The sequence below is a fragment of the Trachypithecus francoisi genome, unplaced genomic scaffold, assembly GCF_009764315.1.
Source record: "Trachypithecus francoisi isolate TF-2019V2 unplaced genomic scaffold, Tfra_2.0 Lachesis_group3, whole genome shotgun sequence".
Lineage (NCBI taxonomy): Eukaryota > Metazoa > Chordata > Mammalia > Primates > Cercopithecidae > Trachypithecus > Trachypithecus francoisi.
Window position 1 is genome coordinate 138,472,814 of NW_022681468.1, and position 17,766 is coordinate 138,490,579.

The window sequence follows — 17,766 nt, forward strand, 5'->3', positions numbered from 1 at the left end:
TTATGGGCATGAGCCACCATGCCCAGCTGCTCCGTACTTCTTTCAGATAAAAAGCCAAAAGCATTTTGTAGACTACGACTTCCCTTCTACGCAGTCCCACACTTACTACGTCTCAGAGCTCACCTCCTAAGTTCTTGTCCTCTCTGGTTCTACTCTGGCCACATTGGTATTTTTACTGTTTCTCAGTTAACCTTCCCTCTTTGAGCCTTTGTGTTGGTTGTTTCCTTTGTCAGGAATGTTATTCCTCCAGATATCTCCAAGGATAGCTCCCATAGATCCTTTAGGTCTTTGCTCACTAATATCTTGACAATGAGGTTTACCTTGACCACCCTTTAAAAAATTGCACCCCCGCTTATCTTGCTATTTAAAAATTTTTTTACAGCATTTATTTATTATTGTTTGCTATGTAGAATGTTATCTAAAGGTACATAAGGGTAGGAAACTTTGTTTCTTTTTTTCACTGATGAATCCCCAGTACTTAGAGCAGTATCTGGAACAGCCAGATGCGGTGGCTCACACCTGTAATCCCAACATTTTGGGAGACCAAGGCGCGTGGAACACGAAGTCAGGCGTTTGAGATGAGCCTGGCCAACATGGTGAAACCCTGTGTCTACTAAAAATACAAAAATTATCCGGGTGTGGTGGCACACGCCTATAATCCCAGCTACTCAGAAGACTGAGGCAAGAGAATCGCTTGAACCCAGGAGGTGGAGGTTGCAGTGAGCCTGGACTGTGCCATTGCACTCCAGCTTGGGTGTCAGAGCAAGACTCCATCTCAAAAAAAAAAAAAAAAAAAAAAGTATCTGGAACATAGTAGGTATTCCTAAATGTTGGTCAAATGAAGGAGTTTAAAAAGCTCACTTACCAGCTCAGCTAAGTGGTTAAGCATACCACATTGTGAACCATTCAGATTCACACTGGGTGCTATATTATATTTGTCTTACTTAACGTTCAAAACATCTAATGTGGTTAGAATTAAAAAGTACTGCATGCATTAAATTTTTACTATCACTCACAAATAATCAAAATTGCAAATGCTAAATCTGAATGCTGAGTATATATTTACAAGTAATATTTAAAGTATATTTTTAAGTGAAATGCCTTAAAACAAATGGTTTTGGAATTTTTTCATTAAATATATGTATTTTGATATATCTTTTTACATTCCCCTAAAACAGTATAAATTAAAGTATTAATCTTTCCCTATAATAGTATTATGAAATGGATATCAAATTTTGGACTACTTAAGAGTCACCTAGAGCACATACTAAAAATTTAGGTTTCCAGGTCTCATTCCCCAAATTTCTTCAAGATACTTGCTCCACAGATTACACTCTAACGAACACTAAAGGAAAGGGTGTTAAGGATGTCTATAATTTTAAGAATTATTTAATTGCTACACTAAAATAGATTCGTTGAACAGTATTTAAAATCGTGTTATGCTGTTGTGATTGTTGTTTGGTCAGCAGTGGTAGGGTTTAAAACTAACATTTTCTCTGATTATAAAATGTAAAATTATTTTTGGATAATGAAGTGCAGGGTTTGCAGATACATACACACATTTCCCACCCCCCTGGCCCCGACACATTTTTTTTTACAGAGTCTTGCTCTGTCACCGAGGCTAGAATGCAGTGGTGTGATCATAGCTCACTGTAACCTCAAACTTGTGGGCTAAAGTGATCCTTCCGCTTCAACCTCCGAAGTAGCTGGGTCTGCGGGCATGAGCTACCATGTCCAGCTAATTTTTAAATTTTTTATAGAGATGGGGGTCTTGCTATGTTGCCCAGGCTGGTTTCAAATTCCTGGCCTTAAGCAATCCTCCTGTCATGGCCTCCCAGACTGTTGGAATGCAGCTGTATTTTAAAATTCTGCCTCGAGGTAGTCAGGAAACGTTGTATACATTTAAAAATTGTTAAATATTCTTAAAATACTATAACACGAAAGGGCATTACCGTTTAAAAAGTATTATTTGCCAAGCAGTTAACATATAGCTTGCCTAAGGTAACATAGCTTTGCAAAGCTTTCCAAAAATGTCCTCTCACAAAAGGACATTTTATATTTATGTACTACAAAGAAATATATAAACTTTTGTTTACTTAGAGAATGTATTTCATGTCAAAGGTTTTTGACTTTTAAACTTTAAATCACCTTTTAGAATGAAAATATTAAGAAAATAGGATAGAAATTCAGATATAAAGTTTGTGGATTATATATACAATATAGTGCAGATGGGTTGACTTTTGGGGAGATATATCTAGTTTTCTTTTAGACATTGAGTCCATGGGATTATGACAATTTGCATTTCTTCCTAACGTGCATTTATTTTGTGTTAATAAACATTTATTTAACATCTTTGTGCCAGCCATTAGAAACTCTGAAGATAACAGAAATTGTTATGACACAGTTTCTGTCCTTGAAGAGTTGCAATTTAATGGGAGAGTCAGATGTATAAACAAATACTAATTCCATGTGATCAGTGTTATAATGGCAGAATGTAAAAGTGGTATTGGTGCTGCCAGGATGTCAGAGAAGGCTTCATAGCAGAGATGATGAGTTAGCTAATCTTAGTAGAAGGATAGGGGTTTGCAGATGGAGACGTGAGGAATAGGATATCCTAAATATAAGAAGGTATTTATGGGCATGGAAGGAAGCCTGAGAGAACCTGCTTTGTTTGGGCATGGCAAGGAGCTCAATATGGTATAATAAATAGTAGTGGAACCAGTGAAAGTTATGTTAAAACAGTATATGAAAATAATAGTGAAATATTTTCATCTTTGTTTCAGATCATAAGGTCTTAAGTTGAAGAAAATGATAAAATGGTAGTGTTTTGGGATATTATTTTAAAAACATCTTTTTCTTTTTTCTTATTTCTTTTTGTCTATATATTTCAGCAACTCAAGTGCCAGTGGCTTAAAACTGGGCAGTTTTTTTTGAGTTCTGTGACATACAACTTAGCATGGGATCCTCAAGGTATTTAGCAATCATATTTAAAATTATTTAAATTAAATTTTGTTTTAAATGTATGATAAAAATGTGATATAGTCTCCCATAAAAAGAAAATGATCAATATATTATATTTTCTTTTTGTTGACAAATACAGTTTTTCCTTCTTGGTATACAGTGCTTTGTACAATGCTTAATTTACTATTCTGTGTTTTCCCCTGCCTTTCAGTGTTTTATTTCAAGAAACAGTTATGATTTGTTTCCTAGTTAACGTGTGCTGCCCTTTATTCTTGTTGTATTTGCTAAGAAACACGTTGGAAATAAAACAGAGACCGAAAAAACTTGAACTCATTTTATCATATGTATCAGGAAATTACTGTCTTTAATTTTGAAAAATTAGGAACCTCTAATGATAATAGCTGTTGTCCCTTTTTATATTCACAATTAATAAGGATTATTTTTATATTTCATGTATAAAACCACATTTTGTTAATTTGTAGTTATGCCTTATATTTTGAGGACATTTTATGTGGTATATATCAGAGTTTTGGGGAGTTTGTTATTCTATTAATACATTTGCTGTTAGTTTTTTTGACTTGCTTGATAGTAATAGCTCTTTGCTAGTAAGCTTTACTTTGTTGTTCTCAAATCTTCCTTAAGAACTACTCTTTGTTGTCCAGAAGATTCTTTTTTTTCTTCTAAGGGACTTTAAAAAATATATACCAAGTGTTTTTCATTGGCGATATTGCTTACTTTTCACATAATGTTAATAGTTTACGGATCTAAACAGAAGCCCATGTGCATGTATTTCCCTATATAATATTTGCCTATTCATCATAACATTCTTTAATTTTCAGATAATAGACTGTTGACAGCAACCGATTCCATTCAGTTGTGGGCTCCTCCAGGAGATGATATTCTGGAAGAGGAGGAAGAAATTGATAATAAAATTCCTCCTGTTTTAAATGATTGGAAGTGCATCTGGCAGTGCAAGTTAGTGTCTATTTCTATTGTTATATTCATTAATTAAAAGCAAATGCTTCCGAAAATGTTTCCTTTCACAAAGATCTTTATTTTTTGATGGTACCATTGCATTTAGAAGCCTAAAAAGTAGATTTTTTTCTAACCAAACCCCGTATAATAGCATTCTTTAATTTGTGCTAGTTAATCATTTAAAAAAAGGATGAAAGTATTTTCATAGTTATAGCCCCAGGACAGGAGTTGACAGGGTTGATACATAGGAATTACTCATTAATAGGTTGAGATAAGGATGGGGAGGGGGAAGATGTGAAAGTTGCCAGCCACTCTTTCAAGTGGAAGATGTACTGTTAACAGTCATATAGATTATGTGACAAAGACTAGTCAGGGATGATGATGAGCTCAGCTTTTAACATGTTATATTTAGGATGTTGGTGGGACATGTAGGTGGAGATATACTGTATTCATGCTACTTACATTCTTCTTTTCCCAAAGTGAATGTTGGATTAGTTTTAATTAATTTATATTGTTATGGAGGTGAAATATTTTGTTTATATTTTTAGGGAAGCAAAAACAGTTTTATTCTGAGGATTCTGACTTTGATGTTACAAAAATTTCATCTTGACCATTTTTATATACAGTACACCAGATTTTAAAAGTGCTAATTGCCTAACTCTCTTTTTTAGAACCTCAGTATCTGTACATTTGATGGAATGGTCTCCTGATGGTGAATATTTTGCTACTGCTGGAAAGGTAAAGGATCAAACAAAAACACGTGAAAGAAACAATGAAGGAATTAAAAATATTCCTTATGTATTTTTATTTTCAGTTTTTTCATCTGTAAAACTGGGCTAATCCTCCTTGGCAAAGCTGGCCTGAAGAATACAAGTGGTGTTTGTAAAAGACCTGGTGGTGTGCTCACAGGTTGTGGGCACTAGGGAAATAATGGCTATTCTTGTTACTCTTATTTGACCTTGGCTCATTTGCATTTTTAAAAACTAAGTTTTGTGTTTAAAAATAGCGTATGTACATAACTTAAAAAGTAAAATAATACTGGATTCACAATGAGAAGATGTACTTCTTGCCTCATTATTCCCACGCTAATTCCTGTGTCCAGGGGGCAATTATTTGTCAAGTTGAATATTTTGGTATTTCCTTCCATGTCCTTGAGTAACTTGAGGTGCTCCCATTTCTTGATTCTCTCTGCCCAGCCCCCTGAGTTATGTGAATTATTTTTTGCCTTCCCACTGTAGAAGCTGAGGCTTTAGCTTGATAAAGGGAAGGGGTTGATATCCCCAACCTCATCTTCAAATCTAATACATGCACATATTCATTTCACTTGCTCCTATCTTACTGATGTAGGTATCTCATGATTTTGGGTAAATCATAGTTATTGTTTACATTATTAAGATTGTACAGAATATTCTTAATGGCAATTACTTTGGAGATAATAATTACTGTGTTTTACGGTTTGCTTTTTTCCCTATATACCTAATTCATCCTTAGAACTGCTTTGACTCTGTTCTCAGTATAATCCCACATAGGAGGTGTTCTGGGAACATGAGTTCTCTTTGCTCTCATTCAGCTTAATTGCTCTACCAGTCTAAAATAGCAGAGCTACCATTTTCGGGATTTATTTTACCAACTTTGGGAAATTCTCTTTGCCTCTCTCCTTTGTTGAATTTTCTGTTTCTTGGCATCATTTATCTTCCTTTTTTCTTGTTTTGATGGCAATATCCCCCAATAGGTTCCTGAAGAAAGGTGAATAGGAAAAAACACTTCTCAGGCCTTACATGTCTGAAAGATTTTTTTCTTACGCTTGATTTTCTCGGACATAGAATTGGGTTGAAAATCACTGACCCTCGATCTTATATCTCAGTAAACTTTTTTTATTGATATATGTGTGGGATACATGTGATATTTTGATACATGTGTAATGTGTAATGATGGTCAAATTAGAGTATTTAGGATATCCATCACCTTAAACGTTTATCTCTTTTTTGTTGGGAACATTTCAAATCTTCTAGTTAATTGAAATATACAGGCCAGGCACAGTGGCTCACGCCTGTAATCCCAGCACTTTGGGAGGCTGAGGCAGGTGGATCACGAGGTCAGGAGATCGAGACCATCCTGGCTAACATGGTGAAACCCCATCTCTACTAAAAAAAAAATACAAAAAAAATTAGCCAGGCGTGGCGGTGGGGGCCTGTAGTACCAGCTAGTGGGGAGGCTGAGGCAGGAGAATGGTGTGAACCCGGGCGGCAGAGCTTGCAGTGAGCTGAGATGCGCCACTGCACTCCAGCCTGGGCAACAGAGCGAGACTCCGTCTCAAAAAAAAAAAGAAATATAGAATATATTATTGTTAACCATAGCCACCCTACTGTACTATTGACCACTATAACTTATTCCATCTATCTGTGTATTTGCACCAATTAACCAACTTCTCTTCATCTCCTTTTTTAGCTGCCACATAAGATTGAGAAAATGTGGTATTTTTTCTTTCTGTGCTTGTCTTATTTCACGTAACATAATGACCATATGTGTTACTACAAATTATAGGATTTTGTCCTTTGTACAGCCGAATAGTATTCCACTGTGTATATTTACTACATTTCATTTATCCTTTCATTTACTGTTGGGCATCTAGGTTGATTCTATATCTTGGCTATCGTGAATAGTGTTGCAGTAAGCATGGGAGTGGAGCTATCCCTTTGATATACTGATTTTCTTTGTTTTGGATAAATATCCAGTAGTGGGATTGATGAATTGTATGATAGTTCTAGTTTTGTTTTTTGGAGAAAACTCCATGCTGTTTTCCATAACCACTGGCACCTGAGCAAGCTGACTGTAGGCCCAAAGACTGGTCCTCCTGGACCTGTGACTGCTGGTGTCCATGTATGCTGCCTGGGAGCCCAAGGGCCAGCATGCCTGGCCTGCCTCTGCCACCACGTGTGCCCCAGAACTGGCCTGTCTGGTGTCCCTGTCTGCAGCAAAGCCTCACCACAGCCTCTGCTATCAACCACAACCTAAGACAATGAGTAACTCACAGACACTGCTGACACTGACAAAGAATGAAAGTGAAGTGCTGACACTGAAGAATAAAAGTGGCTGAAGAAATTGTATGAAGACGACTCTTCTTCTCTCACCAAGAACCAAAGCCAAAGAATACTATCCAACTAACACCACAACATCTGGGGGACCTGTTAAATCTGAAACTCATGTCTTTCAATTCTGAGAGATTATTTTGTATTATTTCTTTTGTGTTATTTCCTTCTCTCTCTGGATCTTTTCTTATTCAGATATGGGTACTTTTACACTAATTCTCTGTTTTAGTATTTTCCCCCTTTACTGTTTTCCACTTGTTCATCTTTTTCTTTTAATTTCTGGGGGACTTTTCAGATGTAACTTCAAAGTAATTTTTTTCTGCTATTAAATTTTTAGTTTTTAAGAGGTTTTAAAATGCTCTGATTTTTTTAAAATTACAAAATATTTCATAAATTAAAAAAGTATACATAAAACATGTTGTATAAGATATAATAAACAGGCCGGGCGCGGTGGCTCAAGCCTGTAATCCCAGCACTTTGGGAGGCCGAGACGGGTGGATCACGAGGTCACAAGATCAAGACCATCCTGGCTAACATGGTGAAACCCCGTCTCTACTAAAAAATACAAAATAGCCGGGCAAGGTGGCAGGCGCCTGTAGTCCCGGCTACTCGGGAGGCTGAGGCAGGAGAATGGCGTGAACCCGGGAGGCGGAGCTTGCAGTGAGCTGAGATCCGGCTACTGCACTCCAGCGTGGGCGACAGAGCAAGACTCCGTCTCAAAAAAAAAAGAGATATAATAAACAATTAAACAAATACACATGTACCCTGCTCCTCAACTTGAGACAAAGAACATGAAACAAATGGGTCCTTTATCTTTCTCCATGCATCTCCTTCCTCTCCTCCCACCCCAGGCAACCAGAATCCTGATTTTCATGTTTATTATTTTATTTTAAAAAGTTTCATTCATCTAAATTCCCAAATAAGATAATATTTAGTTTTTCACAGTTTTGAACTTCACAGAGTTTGTGTTTTTCTTTTTCTTTCTTTTTATTTTTGAGACTGAGTCTCAATCTGTTACCCAGGCTAGCGTGCAGTGGCACAATCACGGCTTATTGCAGTGTCCACCTCCTGGGCTCAGGCAGTCCTCCTACCTCAGATGGGACTATAGGTGTGCACCATCTAGGTGTGCACTAGTGTTTTTTTTTTTTGTTTGCTTGTTTTTTTTTTTTTTTTTGTAGAAATAAGATTTCATTATGTTGCCCAGGCTGGTCTCTTTTCCCTTTATTTGTGATGACTTAAATGAAAAAAAGTTTTCTTCAATCATGAACAGAAATGTACTGAACTCCTCTGTACCCATCACTTAGCTTCAGCAGTTATCACTCAGCCAATCTTATTTCATCTGTACTACTTCTCCCCCAGTTGGGTTATTTAGGCTTGTGTCACTGATGTCATTTGTCTGTAAATATTTAAGTATCTACTTTTGAAGTATAAAGATTTTACAAAAATATCCACAATATATTGTGGGTTAAATGTAGTTTGAATCTTGTTTAGGAAAATTTCTTACTGTGATGCTATAAAAGTATTCTATTTTCTCCTAAAATCATAAAATTTAATCTCTTATAATTAAGTCCCTAATCCAAATGAAAGTTGTCTCAATAACATTTACTGAATAGTTCATTCTTTTCCCACTGATCTGCCATGCCATTCTGACATGTATTAAATAATGCTGCAGCAGATGTCTTATACATGTCTGTTAGGCTCTTGTGTGGATTTCTCTTGGATATATACACAGGAATAGAATTGCTGGGTTATATGTTATATGTAACGTGTATATATATACACACACATATATATAGTATGTCAGTTGATCATAGCTCACTGTAACCTTGAACTCCTGGGCTCAAGCGATCCTCCTGCCTCAGTCTCCTGAGTAGCTGGGACTACAGGCATGCCCACCATGGCTGGCTAAGTTTTATTTATTTATTTATTTGGTAGAGATGGGATCTCCTTATGTTGCCCAGGCTGGTTTTGAACTCCTGGCCTCAAGTGATCCTTCTGTTTTGGACTCCCTAAGTGTTGGGATTACAGGTGTGAGCCACTGTGCCTGGTCTCCTTGTAGTTTTAAAGTGCATTTCCCTGATTATTAATGAGGCTAAATACCTTTTCATTTATTTATTGGGTATTTGGATGACTGATTTAAAAGCAAGTAACTGGGCAAGTTCCTTGCCCGTTTTTAAAATAGTTTTTGGTGTTTTGTTGATTTGTAGGAGTTCTTTATTATGGATATGAGCTTTTTGTCAGTTACATGTTTTGCAAAGATCTTCTCCCACTCCATTAGTTGCTCATTCGTTCTCTTAAGGGTATCTTTTGATGAATAGAGATATTTGATTTTAATGTCAAATGTATCAGTGTTTTTCTGAGTCCTATTTAATAAGTTTTTCCTACTCTGAGATTCTGAGGATTTTCATATGTTATATAAGCTTCTAGACCAGAGTTGTTTTAAGTTTTTTTGTGCTGTGAATTCCTTTGGAAATCTAGTGAAGCCTATAATAACCTTCCTCATAGTATGATGTTTTTAAATGCGTAAAATAAAATATGTAGCATTGCAAAAGAAATAAATTATTGAAATACAGCTTCAAGATATTAAAAAATACATTTGTGATAGAGACATTGTGTACTTTTAAATTAATGTGTTCAGTAACAAAAATTGCACTTAAAATATGGGCAGTTTTAATTGTGTTTAGCTATTGTATGTGGAATCAAAACTTCAATATCTCACTTTATAAGGTGAGGATAGGCTTTCCAAGAACAACAAAATTCACTGAAGGCTTTTTGGGTTGATCTCTAGTTGTAGAAACGTTAAACTTTACTGTTTTATTGCTCAGCAATTAGTTGGCACAGAGGTAGTTGCTTAATGGTTGCATGAACAATATAGACAGGAAGACTGCAACCATGTGCTGTTTAGTAGCAGTTCCAATAACTAACAATTTCAAAGTAGAAATGAGTGTAAAAAAATGTGATATGAAAACATCTTTGATTCTGTTAGAGACATAGTCGTATGTACTGCCAGTACTACTTTGGTTTGTTTTTTTCAATTAGCATTTATGAAAATAAGTAATCATTTTTCCCCATTAAGGTTCGTGGTACCTTTGGGTCTCAGTTTTCTTGGTTTCTTCAGAAGCAGACCCTGAGATAAGGATTCAAGTGTAAGTAATTAATATAGGGGAATGATCACACGAAATATTTTGGGTTGGAGGCAGGGAAGTAAAGGCACTTAATAACCTTTGTTAAGTGTATTAAGAAGCTTGAATCTCTGGGTCCTCTGGGAGCCCGTGTTCCTCACTTGCATCATGTTCCTTACACATGTTCTTCACACATATTAGTTGAAGGCGGGTGAGGGCCAGGCATCAGTTCTCAGCACTCATAATCAGCTCCTGGAAAACTTCAGACAAAAAGATGTAGATGCTTGCAGTTGAAACTGGCACACCAAAACGGTAAGGCATGATGGGATACAAATGATGTGTCAAAAGTAACTTTTATATCTTGTAGCCTATCCACAGGACATTTGGGTCAGAGGACCTTAGGCCAAGAACCTCTGGTCTAGAATATGGACATTTTATGTTTTGTCTTTCGCATTTAGGTCTAAAATCTATGTGAAATAATGTTTAGGTGTGATTTGAAGAAGGTCAAGTTTTGTTTTTTCCTTATGGATATCTGGTTGTCTTGAACAATTTATTGGAAAAAATCTTCCCTTTATTCATTGTTCTACATTACCACTTTTGTCATAAAATCAAATGTCCATATCTCTGTAGGTCTGTTTCTGGGCTCTTTTCTCTAGTTCATTGGTCTTTCCTTGTACTAGTGCCACCTGACTTAATTGCTGTAGCTTTAATTTAAGTCTTGATATCTGGTAGGGCAAGTCCTACCCTCTTTTCTTGTTTAAGATCATCTTATCTATTCTTGGCCCTTTGCATTTCTATATGAATTTTAGAATAAATGATAAATTTCACAAAGCAAACAGAACACCTCTTATGTTTCTGATTGATATTACGTTGACTGTATAGGTCAGTTTGGGGAGAATCAACATCTTTACTATATTTAGTCTTCCAATTTATGAACATGATGTATCCGTTCATTTATTTTAGACCTTTTTTTCCTCAGTAATGTTTTATAATTTTCTCTGTGAAGGTCCCAGATATCTTTTGGGATTAATTCCTAGATATTTGATGTCTTTGATACTGTTATAAATGGAGTCATTATGTAAATTTTGGAAAAATAATTGTTATTGGTATATACAAATGCAGTTTTTATATATTGGCTTTATGCCCAGCACCCTTACTAAACTCATTAATTCTAATAATTCCTCTGTAGATAATTTTGGATTTTATATGTACACAATAATATCATCTATGAATAATGAAAGCTCTAGTTCATCTTTTGTAACTCTCCCATGTTTCGTATTTTTCCTTTTTTTTTTTTTTTTAACCACAGTGTCTAGGACCTCTAGTAGAGTGCTGAATAAAATGTGGTGATGACAGGTATCTTTTTCTTGTTCCCAGTCTCAAAGGGATACCCTTCACTGTGTCATCATAAATACAATGTTTACTGTTGATGTTTGTGGTAGATACTTTTTTTTAGATAAAGAAACTTTCCTTCTATTTGTTGTTTGCTAGGTTTTTCTAAACCACAAACGATACAGAATTTGAGCAAGCATTCTTTCTGCATCTAATGAGACAATTTTTATCTTTTTTTTGGAGACAAGAGTCTCGCTCTGTCACCCAGGCTGGATTGCAGTGGCACAATCTCAGCTCACTGCAGTCTCAGCTTCCCAGGTTCAAGTATTTCTCCCATTTCAGCTTCCCAAGTAGCTGGGACTACAGGCACCCATTGCCATGCCCAGCTAATTTTCGTATTTTTGGTAGAGACCAAGTTTCACCATTTTGACCAGGCTGGTCTCGAACTCCTGACCTTAGATGATCCACCTGCCTCAGCCTCCCAAAGTGCTGGGATTACAGGTGTGAGCCACCATGTCTGACCATCTTTTAAATCTTTTAATAAGATGAAATACATGGACCGATTTTGTAAACCTTGTATTCCTGGAACAATCCCAACTTCATTATAATGTATTATCCTTGTTGGATTTGATTTGCTGATCTTTTGTTTAAGATTTATGTGTTAGAGTGAGATTCGGCCAATAATTTTCCCATTTTCATAATGTCCTTGACAGATTTTTATGTTGATGTTATGCTGGCGTTATAAATGGGTTGGAAAGCTCTCTTTTGTGAAGATTTTATGTAAGATTGATACAGTTTTATTCTTAAGTATTTGCTGGTGAAGCCATCTGGATCAGGAATTTTCTTTGTGGGATTCAGTTTTTTAAATTATTCAGATTTTCTTTTTCTTTTGCATGTCAGTTTTGGTAAGTTGTGTTTACCTATAATTTTTCAGTTTTATTTAGATTTTCAAATTTATTGGCACAAAATTGTGTAAAACACCGTATTTTTAAATATCTATAATACATGTATAATGATTTCTTCTTCAGTTTTGATACTAGTTATTTGTGCCTTCCCTCTTTCTTCATTCATCTCAATTTTATAAGTCTTTTTACTTATATCAATTTTATAAGTTTACCAATTTTATAAGTCTTTTTACTGCCCTGAAAGTCTTCTGTGCTCTGCTTATTTTTAACTCTGGCTACCCCTGCTTAGTTGTTAGTGTTATCTTTTCTACTTTTAAATGTTGGAGTACCCAGGGCTCTTCTAGTCTCAAAAGTTTCTGATGCCATTTAAATACCATTTTTGTATGCTGATGACATTCAAATTTGTATTTTTTGCCTGTACCTCGCCCCTGATCTCCACTTCCCCACCCCCTCAGTCTACTCCCTGATGGCTCACCTTTAGAATATATCCACAATTTGCTTACTTCTTTCCACCTCCACTCTTATAATCTGGTTGAAGCCACCATTATTTATCACTTGTATTATTGTATTAAATTAATTGGTTTCCCAATTTTTGCTGCACTTCTGTACCATCTGTGTTCAAACCAGCAGGTGGAGTGATTTTTTTTTTTTTTTTTTGAGACAGAGTCTCGCTCTGTCGCCCAGGTGGGAGTGTAGTGGCACGATCTTGGCTCACTACAACCTCTGCCTCCTGGGTTCAAGCAGTTCTTGTGCCTCAGCCTCCCTAGTAGCTGGGATTACAGGCATGTGCCACCACACCTGGCTAATTTTTGTATTTTTAATAGAGATGGAGTTTCATCATCATGACCAGGCTGGTCTTGAACTCCTGGCCTCAAGTCATCTCCCCACCTTGGTCTCCCAAAGTGCTGGGATTATAGGTGTGAGCCACGGCGCCTGGCCTAGAGTGATCTTTTTAAAATGTTGTCAGATCTTATTACTCTTATTCTGTACAAAACTGTCAAAAGTTTTTCCATTTCAGTTACCAAAAGCCCAAGTCTTTGTGATGGTTTAGCCTGCTCCATGCTTATCAGGACTCTCGTCACTGCTTCAGCCTTATCTCCTGCTAACTCTCACCCCTGCACACTCCACTCCAGCTAGTTTGCCTCACTGTTGTTAAACTAGATTTCAAAAATAAAACACTGAAATTTTGATAAGCCAGTTCAATAATCTACAAATAATAAAACATAGTGTTTCTGGATAGAAATGTAGAGACATGTGAAGAATTTTCTGTAGTATTTGAGAAGCGTGGGTTTCTCATGAAGGGAACACTTACCAGAATCACAGGAAAAACAGTTTGAGAAATAATATAATTCATGTCCTTTTTTCCTTTTTTATTTTATTTTGCGTAATTCATGTCTTGATCTCTAAAACTAGGCAGTCACCTTTAAAACTTTGGATCTTTAAAAACAAATACCCCATTACTCCTAAAATTTGACTGAAAAAACTCACAGATTTGTCTTTTTTTTTGTTACTCATATTTCTTAGGATTACCACGTTAGTAAGTGATTAATAAAGCCAGTCATTCCTTTGACTTAAGTCCATAATAGGTGAACCTATGGATGATTTAATATAGGACTAGTTCAGCGTGGTCAGAGAGCTGCTGGAGAGTCATACTGGAATCCAGCCTTATAATATTCCCAGTTAGTCATTGCTGATGTCATCTTGGTTATTGTACATACTGTGCATCATTTGGAGCATGTTTTCCTGTTGCCTCCTTTTAAATATCATTAATGGCACTGTGATCATGGGCAGGTATTGTATACACTTAAGTTTTCCTTGACTCGTGTACTGTTAACCCTTGAACAACATGGCAGTTAGGTAATCCAACCCCCTGCACAGTCAAAAATCCCTGTCTAACTTTTGAGTCTCCAGAAACTTAACTACTAATAGCCTACTGTTGACTGGAAGCTTTTCCAATAAAATAAACAGTAAATTAACACATTTTGTATATGTATTATATACTGTACTTTTTTTTTTTTTTAAACCCTGCATGTGGCATCCAATATATACTATACTCTTTTAAGGAAGAGAAGAAAAATGTTATTAAGAAAACCTTAAGGAAGAGAAAATAAATTAAGCATTCATTAAGTGGATGTAGATGATCATAAGGTCTTCATCCTCATCATTTTCACATTTAGTAGGTGGGAGAGGAGGAAGAGAAGGGGTTGGTTTTGCTCTCTTGGGTGGCAGAGGCAGAAGAAAATTTATATGTAAGTGGACATGTGCAGTTCAAACCCATGTTGTTCAAGGATCAACTGTACTTTAACATATACATTGTCTGATTTTTTTTTTTTTATCATATAAACTGGTCAAAGAAAATGCATTTTAGGATTCCAGCAATCTACACTGGTAAGGCACATGAGAATCTTTTATAGTCGTATTCATATCATGATAGACTTTATATATGTAAAATTGATAGTGCATTTTGGAGGAAAAATTGATTTGAAATTATATCTGAAATTAACCTTCATTCACATGTTTAGCAAATATTCTTTTGAACACCACCATATACCCTGAACTGTTGTGTGTGCTGGCAATCTTATGATGAAGATGACAGACAAGGCTTTTGTTCTTACAGGACTTAACTTCTGGTGAGGAAAAACAGAAAAAAAATCAAGTATTAACAAGTGCTTTCCAGAAAACTAAGACAGGATAATGTGGTAGTGTGACTGGGTGTCTATTAGAGTGGGTGATCTTTAGAGAAAGCTTTGCTGAGGGGATACCTTTAAACTGAGAATTGAATACTACGAAGGGGACAACTGAAGTTCAGGGGAAAGAGTGTTTTGGCCAAGGGAACAAACACCAAGTGCAAATGCTCTGAAATAGGAATTAGCAGGGCTTGTTAAAGAACAACAGAAAGCTGGAGTGTAGTGGTTAGACCAAAGTTTGAGATGCATCTGGGTTAAGATATCAGATAGGATAAGAGAGTCAGGAGTTCTTTGGCAATTTGAATTCTTTATCCAAAGGTGGTATTTAAAGTTATGGGTCTGGATGAAATTAGGGAGAAAATGTGTGTTAGAGAAGAGAATGGGGCTCAGGATCAAATCCCAGGATCCTCAAACACTAAGAAATAATGGAGAGGGGAGATGCCTACAAAGCATGCTGGGAAGGAGTAGCCACTAAAATAGAAGGAAAACCAGGAGAATGTGACATTAGAGAAGCCAAGAAAAAAAGTTCAAGGAGGGAATGTCAATTAATTTTGTCAAATGACCTAGAACATATGGGAGAACAGTTTGAACATCTGTAGATAGTAGAGGCCTAACTGCATAAATTAAAGCAAAGAAACTTTTGTGGAATCATAAAGTTTTAATTAATGATCTTATTGATCACAGAAGAAGCTAAGGTTTTTAAATAGGGATGAAGTCCACATCTCTGCCCTCCACTGCCACTGCCTGTGTCAGCATCTTCGGGGCTGCGGACCTTTACAGTAGTCCCTTAAGTGATGTCCCGCAGATGTCCTCTCATCGGTCTGCCCGCAGGAGCCAGCCACCTGAACATGCCGTTTTCCTTTTCACCACCCTTTAATGACTCCTGTTGCTCCTAAAATGAAGATTATGATCTTTACCATGGCCTGTGAGGCTCTGCTGTTTGATCTGACCCTTCTGTGCCTCTCCAGCTTCATTCCCACCTTAATGCCTACCACACTGATGTCCTTTCAAGGCCTTGAATATGCCAAGCTCTTTCCTGCTTCCAGGTCTTTTTATGTGCTGTTCTTTGTTTAGGGAATACCTAGAATACCCAGTCTTCCTGCTTCTTTGCCTGGTCATCTTTTATGTATCCTTCAACTCTCAGTTTAAATACCACTTCCTTAAGGAATCCTCTGATCTCCCAGGCAAGGTCAAATCTCCTAATTAAATACTTTCCTGGTGCCCTCTGCTTCTTTCTTATAGTGCTTATCACAACTGTAATTAAAACAATAATTTATATCCTTACTTAAAGTTGCCTTCCTTTCTAGAGAATAAGCTCTGTGGGATGAGGAAATATATTTTATTATTTCCGTGTCTTCCTCTGCCCCAGCTATATCCCCAGCCATTCAATAAATACTTGTTGTTTGAGTGAATCTTGTAACTGTTTCATAGTTGTACAGGCAGTTTATGGCACATCATCATTATCTATTAGTATGTTGAGGACTGATTTTGTTTTTAATCCTGAGAATGGTTGGAAAACCATTGAGTTTGCTTAGAGTGAAATTTGGCTCTTTAATAAATCTGTTTCCGGACATAATCAAATGTATAATAATTGGTTCTTATGAAACATATTAAAATATATGTAATTAGATTGAATTAAGAATAGTAGCTTGATACAAACTACAGGATGCCTACCCTTCCCTGAAAGAGACATATGGACTGTCAAAATGTCCACAAAAATTTTATTTTCTAGATGAGTGTTTTTTCCATTGTGTTAGTCATGTCTCCCTAAGCTGTTTATATTCAGTTATCCTAAGAGTTAAGTGTTTCATAATTCTTATGGAAAGATGAGAATGCTTTTCTGGTGAGGATCCTGTGGAGGTTGAGCAAATGTGTCTTGAATTAAAAAAACTATTTTCTCACATTTTTGAGAATATACCGCATCTGATTAAGATTATCCTGATAAAAAGAACAGAAAGTAACTTTGGAATGTTGGGCAGTTTTTTTTTTTTTTAGTACAATTTGTTTTGCTTCTGTTAATAAAGCCAAATTTGAGTTGATGAAACAGATGGTCACTGTGTGGATCTCCCACTAGAAGGCATTTTCCACCGCCTCTGCTACACATGACAGGATTTTATTTCAGGTGTTGTGAGACTCAAATTCAGTTACTTCCAGGATTTTTAATATTACAGTTCATTGAGGACTTTGGCTGGTAAGATCTATTTTTTATAAATGTGGTAAATTAAATTTTTCTTAGGCTTAAGAGTATTTTAAATTTCTATCTGAGCTTAAAATAAAACCTTACTTACTAAAGAGCCTTTTTTCCCGCACAAAACATACCTGATTAAATCTTTAGTTCAAGAATTGGTTTTCTCTGATTTGCTTACTAGGAGATGTTTGCTGAAATATTATTTGTTTATGTTCAAAATGTTTGTATTGGAACACTTTAAAAAATGACACTTGGTTATTTTGTAAAATTTGCAAATAATTTAAAGTATCTTGTTTTCTTCAAAAAATGGAATATATCTTTTCTTCTTTTGAGTTCTTTTGTGCAGTATGGTGAATATAGTTAGTAATAGAATATTGTATATTTTAAAATTGCTAAGAGTAAATTTCAAGTCTTCTCACCATAAAAAATGTTAAGTATTTGAGGTGATGGATATGTTAATTAGCTTGACGTAATTATCGTGTTATATTTGTGAATTATAACATCATT

The 17,766-nt window shown here is 35.9% G+C and overlaps 1 protein-coding gene across 7 annotated transcripts in view; it reads left to right on the plus strand.

Annotated features, from left to right (window-relative positions):
• DMXL2 (Dmx like 2) overlaps positions 1–17,766 on the plus strand; it is a 187,741-nt gene that overhangs the window by 53,946 nt on the left and 116,029 nt on the right. For all 7 annotated transcript variants that reach the window (XR_004431994.1, XR_004431995.1, XM_033190115.1 and 4 more), the window contains exons 4-6: positions 2,892–2,970; positions 3,801–3,936; positions 4,608–4,674. Coding sequence is in view for 5 of the 7 variants with exons in the window: in XM_033190115.1 (XP_033046006.1) it covers positions 2,892–2,970; positions 3,801–3,936; positions 4,608–4,674 (282 nt within the window). In the remaining 2 variants the exon portion in view is untranslated. The remainder of the gene's footprint in view (positions 1–2,891; positions 2,971–3,800; positions 3,937–4,607; positions 4,675–17,766) is intronic.